Source organism: Daphnia pulex, chromosome 5, assembly GCF_021134715.1.
Source record: "Daphnia pulex isolate KAP4 chromosome 5, ASM2113471v1".
Classification (NCBI taxonomy): domain Eukaryota; kingdom Metazoa; phylum Arthropoda; class Branchiopoda; order Diplostraca; family Daphniidae; genus Daphnia; species Daphnia pulex.
In genome coordinates this window covers 2,201,011-2,220,222 of record NC_060021.1, presented here as the reverse complement: position 1 = coordinate 2,220,222, position 19,212 = coordinate 2,201,011, and the positions used below count along the sequence as shown (strand labels likewise).

The following is a 19,212-nucleotide window of genomic DNA, read 5'->3' as shown; positions in this document are numbered from 1 at the left end:
AGTCGACGTTAGAGATTGTCTTGTAGAAAGGGAAAGTAACAGAAAAACGGGAGTCGACCGAGCGTTCTGTTAGTTACACTTGTGTACGTTTATAATTCCAACGCTTTTACGCCTAAACATTTTCCCTTTGGATGTGAAACAGTTTAAATGTTTCCATAGAGGTTTATTCGTGTAAGATTAATGGCAGAAGTAAAATCCACCGGGTCGTAAATTGGGTTATTTGTTATTGATTTCATTGCATTCGCCGCATCGCTATTCTAGTGCGCGGGAAGATGTAAAAGACCGCGACATGCCGTCTGCTGGGATTTTACTTTAAATAGCAGAAGGATCAAGATCTTGATTATACATCTCATTCGAAAAATTTTATTTGTTGAGGTGTGAAAGCCACAGAATCCATAGTTAAAAAATAACCGATTTCAAATCCAGCAGCCCGAAATAAAATGATTGCTGGACGGAAAATAATACTAATATGACGAGCAGCATTGAAAAAAAAGGACGGATGACCGGATCATTGCAACGGATTTGTTCCCAAATGTAGCTATACAACAAAAGGGCGTCCGACAACTCAATCAACTTTACGAAACGCTTAATTCTTGCACGCATCAGTATACAGTAAAAGCTAATAGCGATTACCGATTTCCTTTGATTGTTCCAACAGCACATGTGGTCCTAGTTCTTCTTCTTTTCTTTTATAAATCTCTGTTATTATGTACACATTTTTGTGATTTGATTCGTATAGATTTTCTGGCTGATTTTGTCATACCGTACCGTATATTATGAATAATAACACAGGGAAATTTCAAAAAAAAAACTTTTATTTGGCAAACAAAAAGACGAACTATATCTGTACATTTCTTAACAAGCGACGAAAGCTGGGCAAGGGTGGGCTCCACCACGTTGGCCAGCACCGACATGAGCAGGGCCGGGATGGGCACCACCAATCTGGCCGGCACCAACATGAGCAGGGCCGGGATGGGCACCGCCGATTTGATCAACACCAACATGGGCGGGGAATGGATGAGCTTGGCGTCTAGCGCGGACTGGGGCGGCCTTGGCAGCGGCGACAAGGGCAGCGTGATCGGCCTTGGCCTTGGCGACTTCGGGTGTGTCTTGGACTTGGACGGGCGCTACCGAATTATCGACGGGAGCGACGGGCAAATTGTTGGACAGGACGCGGAAGCCTCGGGAGTCGGCGGTGTAGGAGACACGGACTTCCTTGCCTTCTGGGTTGAAGTAAGCGTAGCTGCCGACCTGGTTGCCGAAACCGTCACGGAGGTTAGTGGCGGCCTGTCCGGGGTGAGCGTAGCCGAAGCTGGCCTGGCCGAGCTCGTCCTGGGCGTGGTACTGGGTGGCGGAGAAAGAAGGGTAGCCGTAGGCGACGGGATAAGCAGCAGCGGGAACGGCAGCGGGCACGGCACCGTATCCGAAATACTGAGCTTGGGCGGCAACAGCCAACACCAACAGGCAAGCAATCTGCATAAGAACAAAACCCCAAATAAATTGTTTTAAAAATGTTATGTTTATTTGAAGGGGAAAATAAAATGTTTAACTGTTATTACCGTGGACTTCATTGTAGTTCTCGTGAGGGTTGAAAGAAGAGCTCTGTGTGGATGCTAATGGTGGACTGCCAGTCAATTCTTTTATACTCGGCTATCCGATTGATAGTCACAAGGTGATCAACGCAGTCAGGTAAGTCAACAATCATTTTGCCCAGTCCTTTAGTGGACCTTGACCACACCCTAAAACATGAAAACCGGAGCAACTTTTTAGAATTGTCAAAAGACCTTGCTCCGAGCCAAGGCGTTTACCAACTGCGAAATCATTGATTTTCTTCCTGCTTTTCTTTAAAATATTTTTGCTTGACAGAAATTTAACGTAAAATACTCATTTTTTACGGCATACCAATACAAGCGAAATAGCGGTAAAAATACAAACTTTCCGCGCTAAACTACTGCATCAAGTGAATTTGCAATGAAAAAAAAAAGATTGAAAAGATATCAATACTATAAAGGCAAACAATAAAGCCTACCACCAAATGCCTACTTTAAAAGTGATAAAAATCGTTACGATGCAGTACGCAACTAAAAGAAAATAATACAAAAAGGGTTTGTTGTGGCTCTCACGTATAGCAGCAACAGATAGACCTCATTGCTGATCGTGGCTGATTATACGGGAAGCGAATAAAGCTTTTTTATCGTGTATCTTAGAATGATGGCCTTTTACTTGTCGTTCAAACTTGAAATAAATAGCACCCAGCCTACTTACAGCCAGCAGCTGCTGAAATACAAATAATCGTGTTTTATTGAAATATTTTACGGTTTCACTCAGATACAACAGATGGAAAATATAGAATTGTAAACAGTCGTCGACCATGTATACGAATCGGTACGTAGATGTTTCAAGGTTATGAGTGTTCTCAATATATACGCATACCATTACGGAAGTTGGCAACCGCGAAACCTAAACAGGTTGCCCACCGCCCAGCAGCACGAAACCAACCTGAACAGAATTCTGTCCCCACCATATGTTCCGCTGTAGTGACTCTGTTGCTGATTCTTTATCAAATGGAAACTTTGCTCTATTACATTTTAGGACTGTTGGATCTACAAGTAATGCTATTACGCGGTTAAATTGAAAATTTCACGTCCCTTATTTTATTGACATAGTATAATTTCTGCTGCATATTTAGGTAATCCTGTCAATTAAAGTGTATACAAACTTGCACAATGAGCCGTTAAATGTATAAACAGCTAAACAGTCCTTCCACGCGGATTTATTAACATCGAATTTTCAAAAATCACAGTTTCTTATTAGTGATTTCATTTCACTAAATTGATTAGTATCAAATGATTTCTGAATATTACTTGACAACTCTTATTCCTCTAAGCGCTTTTAAGTCTACATAAAACCTCTTTGAAATTTAAAATTTACAGAGTAAGACCTGCTATTGCTATTGCTATGCTATTGCTGCTATTGCAATTAATGTATTGCAGCGTTTATAGATCAATTCAAAAGCTGTGTGTTAATATATTTGAATAAAGTAAAACGTAGATAGTATGACATTTAATAATTTTGAAAAAAACTAATAGTAATTGTGGGATGAAATCCATTTATTTATATTGAGATAAGAAAAGAAATTTTAAACGACTCCAAACTTGCTCAGCTATCCCCATTGGCAACGCACCGCCAGAACTGTGATCGACTCATTTAAGGATAAAATCCCCCGTCAAAGTAAATTGAGCCACTGACATGGAGGTGGCCAGGACCATCCCCCAACAGCGACAACAACTTCTTTGACGGGTTCATCGACCAAAATCCCTTTGGATTGTCACAATGAGGGAGCATCATCACAAGTTTAGAGTTACACATGACATAGACATTCATTACCAGGCAAAAAAAAAACAAAAAAAAACTTCAATTCAATTCCTCGTACACTTTTCGACACTCTCGCAATTTTCCCGATAGGAGAAAGTTTCCTTGTCCTATGTCCTGAACTGTAACAAACGGACAAGAGTTCCGGGCTCGTATCTTCACATTTCGACTGGCTCGAAAGAAAACTGCGACATCAACGGGTAGATCTTCTATTATTTCTTCGGCAGCAGAGTTGCGATCGATGGCGCTTCCTGACGATATCACCACTCTGATCTGGTCTGGCGTATCTATAGGACTCGATACGTTGATGTTCACGCTGTACTTTTCTTTTAGCTTGTTTACATTGTGACCTCCCCTACCCAGGATGCGACCAAAATGGGCCGATTCGATGTTCGTCAGTTGGACCGTGTGTCCCAGATGAGTTTTGACAACTTCGTCGCGGATGATGAATAAGCTTTCCGGTGGATTTACATCTATTCGTTCAACAGGCGAAGGAACGACCGAAATAGGAGTAATAAAGTCGGAATCGAAAACCGATGCTTGGTAAGTAGAAAGACGAAGATGTTCAATTTGTAGCCGAAGGTCAGTAATAATTGATTGGCTCTCTTCGAGATCAATTTGTGAAGATTTTAATTCATATGAGATATTTTCATGATCCAGCCGCAGACGTCGGAATCGTTCTTGATCTTGTATACGAAGAGCGTTTTCTTCTTCGGCTTGCTTTACGGCTGTATCGGCACGCTCTGTCTCGCTCTCAAGGTAGCCGGATAGCGCTTCATATTCACTGTTCAGTTGTGATACATACTGAATGACTAACTGTGCTTTCTCTGCAACTGTATTTTCAAGGCTCTGTTTCTCTTCGATAATCCAATCCCGCTCTGTCTCAACTTGGAGAAGTCTGTTCTCTAACCAGAGTTGATTCATCATATGTTCTTTCCGTTCTTCATATCTCCCATCCGTTATTGCTTTGCGGATTGGCCCCCGGGTCACTTTTCTTCTCAATTCCGCTGGATTATTTGAAAGATCGTAGAACAAATTATCTGGAGTAAGTTGTAGACAATCAACGTCCGCTGCGACACCTTTGCTGATCACCAAGGATGACGTGGGTGAATCAGCAACGTCGTGGACGGACAGTTCTACGGAGAGCAGAGGAGCAACTGGTTCAGCAGGATGGATGTGGGTGAACTCAGTCATCGCTGTAGTGTTGTCCTCATCAGTGACTTCGGTTTGGGTTCCAACGGGCGTGGTGGCTATAGAAGACGAAACGATTCGACTCTGCTGCGCCTCAAGTTCCATTTGAGAAATTTTCATTCTGCAGTCGAGAAGTTCATTATTCAAATCGGTCATCTCCTCCTCGTGGATGTGCGTCTCCAACTCAAACGTTTCCTTCGATGTAAGATAAAGGGCGGCCAAAAGCACGAAATCTTCTTTGCTTTTGCTCAAATCGTCCTGGAGCTTCATCACTTGGTTCATCAGGTGTTTTCTTTCCAAAGTGATGTTCGCCTTTTCGGATTGATACTTGGCCAACAAGGCAGCAGCGTCGCCATCACCGGAAAGATCTTGAATGGGATGAACCGCTCTGCTGGCCTCTGCTGGAACGGCGGCTGGTCTTCGGTTTAAATCACTTTGGTCGACTTCTTGATCTTCGGTGCTTTTTTCTTCGCTAGTGTCCGACTCATCACTGTGTTGCAAAACGGGAGTCTGAAGATTTTTGCATTCTTTTGGTAATGGAACATTAACATCTTCAGTAGTCGCGGCAATTGGATCCACCGATGGAAACTCCTTACGTCGGGAAATAAATTCTTCGTCGATCATTTGCCGAGAAGATATCAAGACGATTTTGGGCGACCTCCTCTTCTCCTTCGGAATCCGACCTCCATTGAAAACTCGCTTCAAAAACTTCATAAAACCCATTGTCAAGGCGGAATCTTAAAATACTTCAAACTAATTCAAACTCTCTGAATCACTGTGGAAATAAGTTTGTTAACTTTCAGAGGGAAAAGAAACTGTGAAATTTCAATGACTTTCTACTGGCTAGTGGTCCTCTTTTATATTACATTGAGCCACTCGGTTTGGTTGGCAACAGTAGATTGGCAGATTCAATTGCGCTTTACTAATATAATTTTGAATTTTATTACATTATATTTAATGTTTTCCGGTACATTTGATATTTTCGCACATTTTACAAATATAATTAAATGTCATTTACAATTACACGATGCTACATTATCGATATTATTGACTTTGGGAGGGGGGAGAGGCGAAAGGTAAAATGCGGAAATTCAAATTGCAGAATTGCGCAATTGGGGTGGTGAAATTACGAACTTCGTTGCATTTTTTTTTTTTTTTTATTGAAAGGCCTACTCAGTTTTGAGTGTTGCCTTGGCTCAGACCATACAGTTACAGTGCTCATGTGTCGTTGTGATTAACATATAAAATTATTACAAAGCTATACAATCAGTTTAAAACTATACGGGAGCAGAATAAAACAGCACGTTGGTACAGAGGTTTTGAAGTCACAAAGAAGGAGCAAGAAATCATTTAAGAGATATCGTATAGGTTTTGCGCATTGGCGAGTGACAGGGAGAAGGTAAGACCGGCATGAAGACGGAGAAGAGAGAAGGAAGAGAGCGAGGGCAGAACGAGAGCAGACGAGCTGGAAAAGGCAATAGCTTATTTAAACTTCGTTGCATTTCGTTTGCATATTTTTGCATAGCAACAAACATTTTTTCTCAGGTTTCTCCATTTCAATTTTTCATTTTTAATTCAATTTTTTCATTCCTCAAGTCAGAACTATATTCAAGATGGAAATTTCCAGCCATCTGAAATCCATAAGAAAAACAATCTTTGATAAAATAAACATTTTTATTGCTAACAGAAAATCAAATTTTAACCAATAAAAAATAATTTCTACCAAATGCTTACTTTTATTGCTTTTTCGGGTGGTAAATTTACGCTGACGCAATTCGCAGTTATTTAAGCGTCAACGATCTAAAGGATAATTAAATGGCTGTTGGTTTATTATTAGAAGCGAAGGAAGCGAACAACCGTTTTTTTTCACGTATGTTATTAGGTCTATGTACCAAGGAAAGTACCTGTGATATTTTTTATGTCATTCAAATAACATGTGTCGTGCGAAAAAACAGAAATAAACAAAGGTTGAAATCTATATAGCCTTCCAAAAAAAGCGATAGCAAAGAGACAATTTTTTATTGCAATCATAAAATTAGATTAAAGAATAGATTTGGAAGTTTAAATTCTTGTATTGTTGCACCAGCAAAAATTCTGTTCATCAGCCAACTAAAGCAAAAGGTGAAAAACTCATGATAGTGAATTAATTCAAAATGTGTTTCCAGTAAAAAATAAAGTTAGTAGATTTCCCCACACCAATTACAGGTTAAAATTTAATAGAGAAAAGAAGAGGATGAGATAGTTCATTTTTAAATTTTTCGTAGAGATTCTAGTCGCCCAAAAATTAGATCGTAGTTTTCCTGTAGAAATTTTCTTGTTGGGATTCTAGCAAAAAAAAATAAAATAAAAACAGTTATGTAGTTTCTAGTTTCCGATCGCCGCCGCCATTAATTCAAACAAAACTAGTTGTCTGCTAGTCGCCAAAAACGGTTTTCTAGTTCCTGTCGCCACCGCTACGAATTTGAATGCACTGATTCAAACACACAATGACCCACCGGACACTTTTACAGGAAAATGTAAATGAATTTCAACAGAATTTCAATTAATTTTCCTAATTCCAATGGACAAATAGTATGGTTTATTTCCAGGCATCTTTAATTTATAGTTTTTCGTAGTACCTTCCTGCGGAGACAATTAAAAAATTGCTTAGAAGGGGGTTTTAATTAAAAAGACACATCCTTAAAACGAAAAAAGCCCACCCTTCCGTATTCTAGTTCACGAAATATATTTATTGCAATTATTAATACACAGTTCAAGTTTCGCAAATGCAACCGTTGTTAATCAACAATTGAGTTATTTCCAAAACGTTGGCACCTTTGTACCAGCGTCGCACGTATCTGACTGCATTGCCCCCATCACTGTCCTTGCAATGGGCGTCAATCCCGTGTCGGGTCAATAATTTCACGATGGCGATCAAATTATCTTTCGGGTAGTTGGCACACAAAATTAAAAGGGCGTTGGATCCGTTCAATGTTCTGCTGTTCAAATCGATGCCTTTCTCAATGAGCAACTGGACAATGTCAATCAAATGCTCATTGGCGTAATAGCGACACAGCAGCATTAAAGCGTTCCAGCCGTCCTTGTTCTTCCCGTTGACGTCGATTCCGTGCTGAATCAACAATTGGACGACGTCGACAAGATTGTCATTGAGATAATACTGACACACGGTCAAAAGAGCGTTCCAGCCTTCGTGATTTCTGATCTTCAAGTCGATCCCGTGCTCAATCAACAGTTGAATGATGGCCACCAGGTCGTCCCTGCTGTAGTACTGGCACAGGTATCTGAGAGCGTCGTTTCCGTAATTATTTCTGCAGTTGACGTCGATGCCGTTTCGTAGCAAGAGCTGGACAATGCTGACTAAATTATCTTTGGAGTAATACTGGCACAGGTAGCGCAAAGCGTTGTTGCCGTAGTTGTTGGTGCAATTCACGTTGATGCCGCGGTGAATGAGCAAATCGACAATGTCGATCAAATTTTCATTGGAATAATGTAAGGACAAGTAAAGCAGGGCGTTCCAGCCGTTGTTGTCACAGCCGTCGATTTCGATATCTTTTTCGATCAAGAGTTGGACTATATCGATCAAATTGTCGTTGGAGTAATATTGGCAGAGAAAGAGAAGGGCATTCTCCCCATCTTCGTTCTTGCAATTGACTTGGATGCCGTGCCGGATAAGCAAATCGACAATTTCAAACAGGTCTTCCCTGGGATAATGGCGGCAAAGGAATAGGAGTGCGTTCCAGCCGTTATTGTCGCGACAATTGACGTCAACCGGAGTGTACTGATGCTTTCGTTCGACCAGCAGCAGTTTTAGACAGGTGTGAAGTTGTTCGGTTTGGTTCCAGCGGCAGAGCAAGAGCAACGGCGTCATGCCCTCTTCTCCGGTGCAGTTGAGGTCGACACCTTCGTCAATCAACTGGCAAATTTGTTCGACATCCGGATCGGGGTTGGCGCATAATTCCAACAGTTCTAGTCCTCTTTGTTGAAACTAGGTACGTCAAAAGTAGAAATTTGATAAAAGGTATTTGAAGTTATATTGGTTAATTGGTTATATTCGTAAAATTATATTCATGAAGTTATTGGTTATATTCATTTTTTAATGATGAAAATAATTTTAGTAACCTGTTCGTCATCATCATCATCATAATCATTATTCATCACCTCTTGAGGCTTCATGATGACGCTCAGCTGCTGGACGACTTCTGCCGACGTCAAACGATCCTCCGGCTCCGGTTCCAGCATCATCTGAATGATGGCACGAGCAAAATGTCCGTTCAACAATTCTGTGATTTCAAAATAGTAAGTGAATTTAATCAAAAATTAATATTCAGTTGAAAATGATAAACTTAATAGTATTACTTTTGAAATTGACGGGTTTATTTTTGACGACGTTCGAGGTGATTTCCCAGTGAGGACCGAACGGATGGATCCCGCCCATTAGGAAGTAGAAGAACACGCAACCTTCGGAGAAGATGTCACTCTCCACGGTATCCGTCCGCACTAGTCGATGGATATGACGACGACTTTCGTTTTCTGCCTGATCAATCATTTCGGGTGCCACCCAGTTGGATCTCTTCCATTTTTCGCTCGTCTCTTCTGCCCGACACAGTCCGAAATCGGCCCATTTCAGGAGAACTCTCTGACGGCTGCCGGCCGTGCCCGCCGAGATCAAGACATTTTCTGGGCGGACGTCGCCGTGGACCAGATCTTTGGAATGGATGTACTCGAGGCCGGTGGCCAGTTGGAGTATGACGATGAGATCGTAGGGCGGCATCGCTCCGCGGTATTTCTTGGGATCCTGATCGCTGAGGAAGAGCTGATCCAGCGAGGCGGCGCATAATTCCAGGGCGTAGTACTTGAAATGCGTGTCGCTTTCTGAATGTAAGAGTTTGGCGACGTTCGGGTGATGAAGACTGGCCAAATCGGCTTCATCCTCTCCGTTACCTCTGGCGTCAATCAACTGGATTCTCTTGACGGCCACCGGTTGGCGATTAAAAGTCCCGCGGAAGACGATGGAGTAGCACCCACGGCCCAGAATGTTATCTTCGTCGTACTGCACTTTCATAGCTGGAGGTGATGTGGGTTGATTTACAATTCAAATGAATTACCAGCTTTGTAATTTTTAAGGAAATTGAATAATGAAGCAACGAGAACAGAGCAAAAGACGAGTCAAACTGAAATTGCCCTGGATTTTTTAAAGCGATAACAAAATTGTCCAGCGCCTCAAAAATGCCCACTTTGTGATAAGCCCGATAAGGGTAGGTGCGTCTACGTGTTACACCATACACCGTGACAGATCTTTGGTCCCCTTATCTTATGCTACAAACACGACAATATGACTCATCTTTCTGTGCTGTATCATTATTAAGTTGAGTTTAACAAAAAAAGTTAGCTGAACATAAACCATTTGCCAACATTTTCCAAATGGACCACCACTAGAACATGTCATTTAAATTTGAACCTGCATGTACCCCATGTACGTCATCACAACTGTTTTGAAAAAATGTTTGCGGCAGCTGTTTTACAGCTGCTTTATAATCGAAGGAAATAGCTTCAATGTCAATGTGATCAGTAGTCAAGTTTCTCAAATGAAACACTTTACCTTTATTAGTCAGCTGAAAGGGTTCGTCAAGTATATACTTCCATTATATCGTCCATATTAACCTGCCAGCAACATGAAATATTTGAGAGTAAGATCATTTCGATTATTTCTTTTTCATTATTTTCTCCATTTATAGGTTGACGTAGACAGATTGATGCAGATCACATTATTCTAACGGCCTTGAATAGCGTAAATGTATTCCCGTTGATCAATGTCAAGTTGGCGAGCTACGTTGATTGTTAATTTCGATGTTCAATGGACCACTAGACTGATCATTCCAACGTGTAAAGCGCAACTTTGATCTAATAGTTTATTTATCTTGTTGAACTCCATCGCGGTGGATGAAATTTGCTTATCTTATTCACATTTTTCACTTTTTAAAGGTTCTGATAAGTATTGAAACTTGACGAACTCTTAGTCATTTATTATCATTCTATAGGTTAACTGATGGCCACTATCGGGCAGCCGAAAGTACAAACTGGTCGGACGAGTTTCATAAAAAAGGCATTAAAATTTAAATAAAAGCTAAAGCGTGTTTGTAGCATGTAGTAGGAAATTCCTTTTCAGTATTTTTTTTAAAAAGCTGCTCTGTAATAATCTCCTAAGGTGGCAACCACGTCTGAACACTGCCAGAGGGGACACATATACGTCTGCATTTATAATCCAGATGCTTTATTATTAGTAGGTATAATAATAAGTTCAGTTAAATATAGCTGAAAAAAAAAGGAAAACGTTCCTATAAAGGGACACATTCTCTAGCACTTATTAGTCTTCCACCTTTATGCGCGCCATCAAACGTATTAAAGAATTTATTTTATGCGTATAGTTGCGTCAGGTTGCGTGCTGCTTAAAGCTTCGTTCACACTTTTGAGTAGTTACGGGGTACGCGACTTTGTTCCTTTTTTATTAAAACGAACACTGTCGACGAGTCGTACTCCATGACTGCGTAAATATGTTAAAAAATAAATAACAGCATTTTCCAATTAATTCCTACATTTTTGTATATTTAATATTTGTGGTTTCACTGCTGAGATACGTGTAAACAAATACAGAATGTGAGAATCTTCGTCTTCTCGACATGGGCGATTTATTTGTCCAGAAAAACATTCAGTGAGTTGTGTTTGAAACATGATGATAGCTGGCATTTTTTTTAAAATTGTGTAATGTGTTTATCTGATTTCCTTTTCAATATTGGCGCCACTTTTCTTGTTGTTGTGTTATTGTAGACCAGAGCTATAGATACCTGGTCAGTTCATGGCTGTGTTGGCTTCCCTATCCCGGTTTCAGGGTAAACGTAAGCCGATTTGGAAACTTTAAAAAGCGCCTCTAGTGAGTGTGTCAGCTACTACGTGAAGCCAGCCAATCAGGAAGGGTCTATGAAAAACTCATTGGCCAATCACAGCTTACTTTTCTACAAGAAGTGAACAATAATAAAAAGGTAGAAGTATCCAACTGTCAAACCTCTTAGTCTTATCTAAGTGTCCTATCTTTCTAAGTGTCCTTAAGAAAAAGTGATTCATTTCTTTTGGTAACGTTTGCACTTCTGTTTCGATAATCATTCTTCTTGGTTAGAACCAATGTCACCATCAATTCTCTCGAATTCCTCTTGTGGTCTTGATCACTTCTATTATTACCCTACAGTACTTTCACTCCTTTGTTTCTATTGGAAACAAAGTTGTTCGCTCGATTCGATGAAAACTAATGCTGCTGTCACCTCTACTTTTTGATTATGTTTCCTCCGTAAAGCAATCCGTTCTTACTTCGACTTGGGGGCAGAATACACTATTTTGAAAATAACCTTCGCGTTGACCAACAACTTTCTTATGAAGTTCATAGTTTTTATTATTGCAAGTTCGATGATCGCAGGTTATTCAATAAGAAAAACAATTATTGAATATTATACAACATTACACTTCACCAGTGGGCTTGATGACGATTAGCAACAGCTTCTATCAAATCAATGTGACTAGCGAAAAGATTCAATGATGATGTTATCTTTATCCATGCTTCATTTTTCGCATCACTTCCAGCTTTCAAATGGCAATGATCGACCTCTTGAAATTCAGCATGGCAATCCATGCATTGTCTGTATTTCTGGAGTCATCAACGTAACCTTGATATATCTTAAAAATCATATTACCAAATTAAACACAAATTTTAACTTGTTAGTTAAGTTTTTTTACCAATAGCCCTTGATCAAACATTCCCTTGACTAGTTTCATGATATCTTCTAGTTCGTTTTGTTCTAAATTTTCACTATCCATAGCTTCTTCTAAAAATTCTCTCTGAGCAGCATGAGCAGGATCTTCTCCAGCATCAACCAAGGATGCCCTATTTCACAATTCAGTCAGTGAAACCAAAAAATGTTATGCTCTATTATTTTAAAAAAGACTCACGCCTGGAATAGCCCATTCATCCCCCTTACGCCGTTGGATACCGACAAACTGAAGGATAGGTTTTTTGGTATCTTCATTTAAAATCTTTTGGCCATTTGCTTGGTCTCTCAACCGGCGCGTTAGAATAAAATCAGCAGCATGATTTGGACCCCTGAAAGCCTGAATACAAATAAAAACGTGAATGATGACGTAATCAGCACGAAAGACAAAAAAAATTGAATTTAATGATAATACCAGCGACCCATTTCATTTAATTTCCTGATTTAAAGTCACTTTCGTCAAAATGACGGGAGCAAATACGTGAGGTGCTCGTCAAATTACTACATGGAATTAGTTCTTGCCATTTTGATAATGAAGTTTTAGGAACTGCAAACAAAGTAACACCATTTTCTTTTAGAGTTCACTTGTAATACGTTGTTTTACAACCAGGAACTGCACACCTGCCAACCATTTTTACAGAAATTAAGGTTAGGCTTCTTTCACGTAATACACAAAAATGGTCGCCGAAATCATTCATTGAAAGTCAACGTCTTATCACTAGATGGCTCTTTTTAAAGTTTCCACTTCACAACTTCTGACAGGCTCCGCCCTAAACCCCCCTGAAAATCGGCTTACGTTTACCCTGAAACCGGGATAGGGAAGCCAACACAGCCATGAACTGACCAGGTATCTATAGCTCTGTTGTAGACTTCAAAAGAATTTGTTTTTGCATGACTGAAGCCACTTCATGAGACACGACATTGGTCACGGTCCATAAATAAATAAAAATAAAAAATGCTTTTCTAAATAAGCTTTCCCAAATCAAAAGGAAGGAAACTAAAGAGAACAATTCACCGGACAAGCGGCTCAAATTTTCTTTAGTTTTCTATTTTTCCCGGTCCTGTGGAGGGTTTGACTTTTTGAAAGCATAGTAGCTTTTCAATACTCTGCGTGTCAACGCTCCCTAGCTAACAGTACAGACGAAAAAGCTACGAGTCTACTGTGTTTCCCTTTCCTCTCAACTTCCGTCTTGTTGAGTTAGGGCGCAGAATCCGATTCGGTGAAAATGATACTCGAAGGACGTTTATTATTCTGATTCACGTCTCAGAATTACTTACTGTTTGTGAGCTTTTCCGACCTTTTATTTACGCTAAATGTCGAACCTAGACTGTGAAGGCTTTGGCTCTTTGATGTAGTAGCTCTTCAGCTTCAGAGAGAGAAACAGTTAGCCTACAACAAAAACTTTATTTTGTTCCTGCTTAAAATCATTGTTTTGGTCTGCTTGGTGGGGTAAGTGGATCTTGATTGCCGCCTTGCATGCTCATAATTCATACACACACATAGACTAGTATACAAACAGAGTCCAAGTGGACAAAATTTGGCTCTTTGTTTTACCCATTTCCTGTATCCCTTATCACTTTTGTTGTATTTCATTCCACAGATAAATCGAAAGGATGTCAGACTAAAACCAAGGATCATGGCACGTTTAATACGAAATCTCTTCTCGTTGAGGCAGTGCAAATGTTTGTTCGTTTCTGTGCTTTTGGTGTGTGCAGTGATGGTGTTGGTGGCACTCAAACTTCATCCGGATCTAGTCAAGGCTCCTTTTTACCATGATGTTTCAAGCAATGCTCTCACATCAAGAGGGAAATCAGAAACACCCTCAAGCAAAGAGACTGGTGATCTGCAATCTTCTAATGGAGACAGTGATTGGACCGATAGTGTTCAGTTCCTTCCTCACACCGAATCTTCAGTGATAAGCACAGATGGAGGTCAGCCTGTCAAGAATTATCAAGCCTTTGCAACGCAGAATTTGGAAAGTATAATTAATTCTGGGCCAATCTACTATCACCAGAAAGTCCCAAATTACATACCTGATAGTCCAGTTGCTAGAGGTATAAATAGTCAAATACGTTTTTTCTAGTCTGGTATTGATAGAACTTTTAACTAAATTTCTTTAGGTGATATATCTGCAGTGGAAACCCAAGGTTTTGTAAGACCTGTGGGTCAATTGCCATCAAATGTCTACTTATCTCAAGATTCAGCGTCAGTTACTCAAAAGGATAATCCGGTCTTCGTTCCAGATCGGCGACTCGTTCACTTTGATCTGAAAGGCGCCCCTCCTAAAATAGACTATTTGCAACAACTCATCCCCCTTATTGTGCAACTCGGAGGCACAGGACTTCTCATAGAGTATGAAGACATGTTTCCCTATGAAGGAGATTTAAAATCGATTTCGGCTTCTAATCACTATACTAGAGCAGAAGTAAGAACTAAGCAATAATTTGTATTTCTTTTATTTTGTCGCTTAATCAATACTTGCTGTCATTTTAGATTCGATCGTTGTTGAATGTAGCCGAAGCGTACAAATTAGAAGTGATACCACTCGTACAGACCTTTGGGCACTTGGAGTATGCCCTCAAGTTGCCTCAGTTTTCTCATTTGAGAGAAAATCCCGCTGTACCGCAGGCGGTGTGTCCATCACAAAATGAATCTTTTGTATTAATTCAGAATCTCGTCGATCAAGTACGTGAGCATTTGGCTCCTTTCCTAAATTTATTATTCACCCTCTTCTTTTTTTGTGTGCATTCTCTTGGAACAGATTATGTCAATGCACGAAGGAATCAAGTATCTGCATATCGGATGTGATGAAGTGTTTCACATGGCCGAGTGCGCAATCTGTTCCCTAAAGCCTAAAGATGATCTTTTCCTATCTCACGTTCACCGAGTGGCCTCCTACGTCAACAACAAGTATAAAGTCAAACCCATCATTTGGGACGATATGTTGAGACACATGACCGCTGCGACACTGGATGATGCCAAATTAGGAGATATAGTAGAACCTATGGTTTGGGTAATTGCAGAGAATAATTTGGTTAACTCATTGCAGAGAATAATTTGTAAATTCATTCAGGTCTACGCGGAAGATGTCTATCGATTTGCAGGGTCGTATGTTTTTGATCGATACGCCCAAGTTTTCCCATCGTTTTGGATATCCAGCTCATTCAAAGGCGCATTCGGAGAAACTCTGATAGTCCCCGACATTTCTCGACATTTGGAGAACAATCTCAATTGGTTAGACGTTGGACGGACGGAGAGTCCAAAGTTCCGGCAAGGACTCCGAGGCATAGCCATAACTGGATGGCAGCGTTACGACCACTTCAGTAATCTATGCGAATTATTACCGGCATCCATCCCTTCTTTAGCGGTCAACTTGTTGACTACATCCAGAGGTGATTCCATTTTATTTTTGCATCTGTTAATTGCGAATTTCAACAGCTTCTTTTTCGGTCCCATAGGATATTACAATCAATCACTGGCGCCATCACTTTATAAAGCCTTATCTTGCCAAAAGGCTCCGCGATATGAAAAGATTCCTGATCTGCGGATAAGTCGATCTGATCGTTTTCTGCACGAAAAGATGACCATGTGTTTCTTTCCAGGTGCACCTTTCTTCAAAAGCACGGCCCGAATCCTCCGGCTCGAAAAAGAGGTAAGTCCTCCCTACGATTCAGAACTGAAAGAACCTTTTAAAATAACATTCGAATTTAATTCTAGATTGAAGAATATGTCATATTGACTACCAAACGTAAGGGTTGGCTGACGGATTACAGCGTCCGGCACAACTACAGTAGCCCAGCTCGTATTGATGAGCTTTTGCGCGACTTGCCTTACCTGTCGGGCAGTCTCAACGCAGTAGCTAAGCAGACAATGGACATACTGAAGAACATCTTTGACGTTCACACGATATCCGAGTGGATGGAACAAAAACTTTTGCCCCTTTTCGAGAAATTGGATCGTATCCAAATGGACGCAGCTACATTGCGCTCCCAAAAATACTGGCCTGTTCGCCCACTCAAATTATTTGATCGATGGCAGCAGTACGGCCTCCATTTTAACCATTTTTTCAACGTGAATGAAACGCAGTCCAGCACTCACCACTAAACACTCACGAATATTCGAAATAATAATCTGCAATACCGTACACTTTTTATTTTATTTAGCGAGGTCTTATCCCAAAGGACAGATGCCTCGTGTTCAACTTTTGACAAAAATCATGGCATATACAAACATCTAAAGTTTTTCTGACTATGCTGTTATGTTCTGTTGCACGGAAAGGCTCTTCTCGCTGTGCACATCATTTATTTCCATTCCCCGCTGTTTCCCATGATATTTTCTGGCCCATTTTCTGGTTAGAATTTTTTTACATATTAGTCGACTGTTTAATGCACTGTTCATGATCGTTTATAATTTTGGTCGCTGACGGGTAGCACTCGGAACAAATTGATATTCCCCAATTTTTTTGTTTGTTTTCGTACCTAATTAAACGGTTAATGGTGGTCACAGAAAAAGATAAAATTTAATACATCAGCTAAACTCGATGATCAGGTCTTACAATTTGTATTCAGTCAGTTTTTACTATAGAGCCATTAATGCAAATAAGGGACTCTATTGAGCTGAGAGGGAAATATCCAAAACTTGCTTTCCACTTCTGAGGTGCATTTTGGGGAGGGGGAAAATAATGGGCTAAGAAAGGTTAGTCAAAAGGATTCGGAGGCATTGTCTTAACCAAAACGTAGGTAACGAACTTGAATTTTTGTTGTTATTTTAGCATTATTGGTACAACACAAGGTTTTTAGCAGAACTTCCATCGATTGCCGCAAGCGTTGCAGAGAACGAAAGTCGTCATCGGCTCATCAGCGCTTCGTGTTTGGACCTGAGAAAAATGAAAAAGTACACGAGTTGTAATTTTTACGTTACATTTTCAAAAACCAAAGGTTATCATACCTGATTGTAAGTGCAGTTGCGTTTTCCGCACTTTCCGCACTTGAGGAGATCGGTTTGTGTACCCTGAACTGTGGCCAGCTGAGCATCGTTGATGCTTTCTTTAGTAAACTTTTGGCGAATATTCTTCATTTCATCAGAAGCCATTTCCTAAAATAAGTTTAGATTATGAATACAATTTAATTTGAGTACACATTCGTCTCTAATAAAACGTAATCATCCTCAGTTACTACTCACTTCAGAAGTCATATTCGAAAGACGAGCAGGGCTAACTTGACCACAGAGAAAATTGAGGCGCAAATTGGGGTTTCGGGCGTCCTTCAGATTAGAAACTCGACTTCTAACTCGGTTCTTGTATTTCATGTCTGTATTTCTACACTCTTTGTAAATGCATTCCTCCAGCATTTGGGCCAGGTACTCAGGATCGCCTCCACCTATTTTGTAACAGTTGATGAATAAGTCAAAGTTATAAATTTAAGTGTGTGTACCATCTACAGCAACACCATCTCCTTTAATTGCAGCACACAACATCTCCCGGCATTTAAGCCTAACTGAGTCTGTGGTTGTTGATGGTAGGGCAGGAAATGAAGATTGGACACTGCTAGAGGAACCTTTTTTGTCTTTGGATGATTCTTTCGAAGGAGTCTCTTTTGGTGGTTCTTTGGTTTTTTCAGATACTTTCCCCTCCTCTTTTGTGCCTTCTTTTGGGTTAGCTGATCCTGAGTCAAAATTTCCAAACCAGGAAAGTAACGACAGTTTGGGAGTATAACAAAAAATTTAATAGTTACCAGGTAGGAGCTTCTTCCATTTCTTGATTAACGCTTTGGTGAGATTGTTGACTTCATCATTTTCACTTTTCTTGCGGATAGCATTGACAGTCATACCAATTCTAGTGCTAGTTAAAACAGCCAAATTAATTGGTAGATCTTTCAAAGCTTTCAAGTAATCCAACGCTTCATCTTGGCCCTGTAACGTCAAGTTAATATCGTACAACTTGAACCACAACGTGACGTATTAGATGAGCAAAATATGTTACCAGCTCTTCTTTCACAATCTTATCCAACTTCTTCTGAATACGTAGCACATCTTTTTCGCAATCCATAATGAATTAACGATTTCAAACGGTTGTGAAGATGAAAATTTTATCGTGATTTACGCGCGAAACGTGAGGACTTGTAGCCGCGTTGTTCTACAGCAATGGCAATAACACAACAGCTAAACAGCAGACGATCTTTCGATTTATTTTACGCGTCGTTATTTCCCATTTCTGTAGCACGGAAATTTAGACGTGGGACTTTTACGTTAGCTACTACTAAAAGTATAAGATTGCGTTCAGAAAATCTGCTAATTAACGAAATAAACGTTCATAAATCTGTATTGAATTTGTTTGAACGTCCAAAATTGTTTCATCGCGAGTAGTTCATAAATGCTTCAAATTGATTGTAATATTACCAAAATTTCTTAAAGTGTACGCTGGAGTGGACTGCAGGCGTTAAATTTCTACTAGATGTGTTGACACACATTCGAAAGAAAATGCGTAGCGAGTCTAGCGGTTGCCTTGAAAATTTTATTTTTAAAAATTACGTTTTTTAAATTTTCAACGTTAATAATTCGCATACCCTTGGTACGGCACACTTAAACTATGTTTGGTAAGCTCGGAAATTCAAGCTGAGGCTAAAATTCATTTAAGAATTAGGCTATCGAAAAACGTTCATTCAATAAAAATTGCATATTTAAAACTATTTTAGCTGGCCTTCAAGCTTGAGAACACATACAAGTGATACAACATTAACTTTGCCTTATAACGTCGTAACTATAAATATTTAAATTATGTTAAATTCTATACCAACATTGCTGAGCTCAAGCTAAACTTTGAATTGTACAATGTCT

At 40.0% G+C, this 19,212-nt stretch overlaps 5 protein-coding genes across 10 annotated transcripts; 1 reads left to right on the top strand and 4 right to left on the bottom strand.

Moving 5' to 3' along the window:
* Positions 1 to 797: 797 nt before the first annotated feature.
* Positions 798 to 1,709, bottom strand: LOC124193709 (cuticle protein 7-like). Its single transcript, XM_046587674.1, has 2 exons — positions 1,560 to 1,709; positions 798 to 1,473 (listed from the first exon to the last, which is right to left on the bottom strand). The coding sequence occupies exons 1-2, from the start codon at positions 1,569 to 1,571 to the stop codon at positions 856 to 858; spliced, it is 630 nt and encodes a 209-aa protein (XP_046443630.1). The 5' UTR covers positions 1,572 to 1,709; the 3' UTR covers positions 798 to 855.
* Positions 1,710 to 7,271: 5,562 nt separating this feature from the next.
* LOC124194787 (ankyrin repeat domain-containing protein 50-like) lies at positions 7,272 to 9,756 on the bottom strand. Of its 2 annotated transcripts, none has more exons than XM_046589161.1 (3): positions 8,920 to 9,756; positions 8,683 to 8,843; positions 7,272 to 8,548 (listed from the first exon to the last, which is right to left on the bottom strand). In XM_046589161.1, the coding sequence occupies exons 1-3, from the start codon at positions 9,623 to 9,625 to the stop codon at positions 7,316 to 7,318; spliced, it is 2,100 nt and encodes a 699-aa protein (XP_046445117.1). In that variant the 5' UTR covers positions 9,626 to 9,756; the 3' UTR covers positions 7,272 to 7,315. The 2 variants fall into 2 exon arrangements, with proteins under 2 accessions (XP_046445117.1, XP_046445118.1); XM_046589162.1 differs by having other exon boundaries at positions 8,722 to 8,843.
* Positions 9,757 to 10,220: 464 nt separating this feature from the next.
* Positions 10,221 to 16,919, top strand: LOC124194786 (hexosaminidase D-like). 2 transcript variants are annotated; one of them, XM_046589159.1, is made up of 8 exons: positions 10,221 to 10,250; positions 13,979 to 14,432; positions 14,499 to 14,803; positions 14,872 to 15,063; positions 15,140 to 15,391; positions 15,452 to 15,770; positions 15,837 to 16,030; positions 16,096 to 16,919. In XM_046589159.1, the coding sequence occupies exons 1-8, from the start codon at positions 10,236 to 10,238 to the stop codon at positions 16,480 to 16,482; spliced, it is 2,118 nt and encodes a 705-aa protein (XP_046445115.1). In that variant the 5' UTR covers positions 10,221 to 10,235; the 3' UTR covers positions 16,483 to 16,919. The 2 variants fall into 2 exon arrangements, with proteins under 2 accessions (XP_046445115.1, XP_046445116.1); XM_046589160.1 differs by lacking the exon at positions 10,221 to 10,250 and adding an exon at positions 13,327 to 13,827.
* On the bottom strand, positions 11,987 to 13,204 carry LOC124194790 (transient receptor potential cation channel subfamily M member-like 2). Of its 2 annotated transcripts, none has more exons than XM_046589168.1 (4): positions 12,793 to 13,204; positions 12,559 to 12,717; positions 12,346 to 12,493; positions 11,987 to 12,285 (listed from the first exon to the last, which is right to left on the bottom strand). In XM_046589168.1, exons 2-4 carry the CDS (start codon positions 12,633 to 12,635, stop codon positions 12,196 to 12,198), a joined length of 315 nt encoding a protein of 104 aa, XP_046445124.1. In that variant the 5' UTR covers positions 12,636 to 12,717; positions 12,793 to 13,204; the 3' UTR covers positions 11,987 to 12,195. The 2 variants fall into 2 exon arrangements, with proteins under 2 accessions (XP_046445124.1, XP_046445123.1); XM_046589167.1 differs by having other exon boundaries at positions 12,559 to 12,709; positions 12,793 to 13,185.
* Positions 16,920 to 16,922: 3 nt separating the features above from the next.
* On the bottom strand, positions 16,923 to 18,838 carry LOC124194788 (transcription elongation factor S-II-like). Of its 3 annotated transcripts, XM_046589165.1 has the most exons (7): positions 18,775 to 18,834; positions 18,359 to 18,663; positions 18,111 to 18,288; positions 17,811 to 18,041; positions 17,560 to 17,756; positions 17,326 to 17,472; positions 16,923 to 17,254 (listed from the first exon to the last, which is right to left on the bottom strand). In XM_046589165.1, the coding sequence occupies exons 2-7, from the start codon at positions 18,422 to 18,424 to the stop codon at positions 17,174 to 17,176; spliced, it is 900 nt and encodes a 299-aa protein (XP_046445121.1). In that variant the 5' UTR covers positions 18,425 to 18,663; positions 18,775 to 18,834; the 3' UTR covers positions 16,923 to 17,173. The 3 variants fall into 3 exon arrangements, with proteins under 3 accessions (XP_046445121.1, XP_046445120.1, XP_046445119.1); XM_046589164.1 differs by having other exon boundaries at positions 18,359 to 18,838; XM_046589163.1 differs by lacking the exon at positions 18,775 to 18,834 and having other exon boundaries at positions 17,811 to 18,047; positions 18,359 to 18,578.
* Between the last annotated feature and the right edge of the window lie 374 nt (positions 18,839 to 19,212).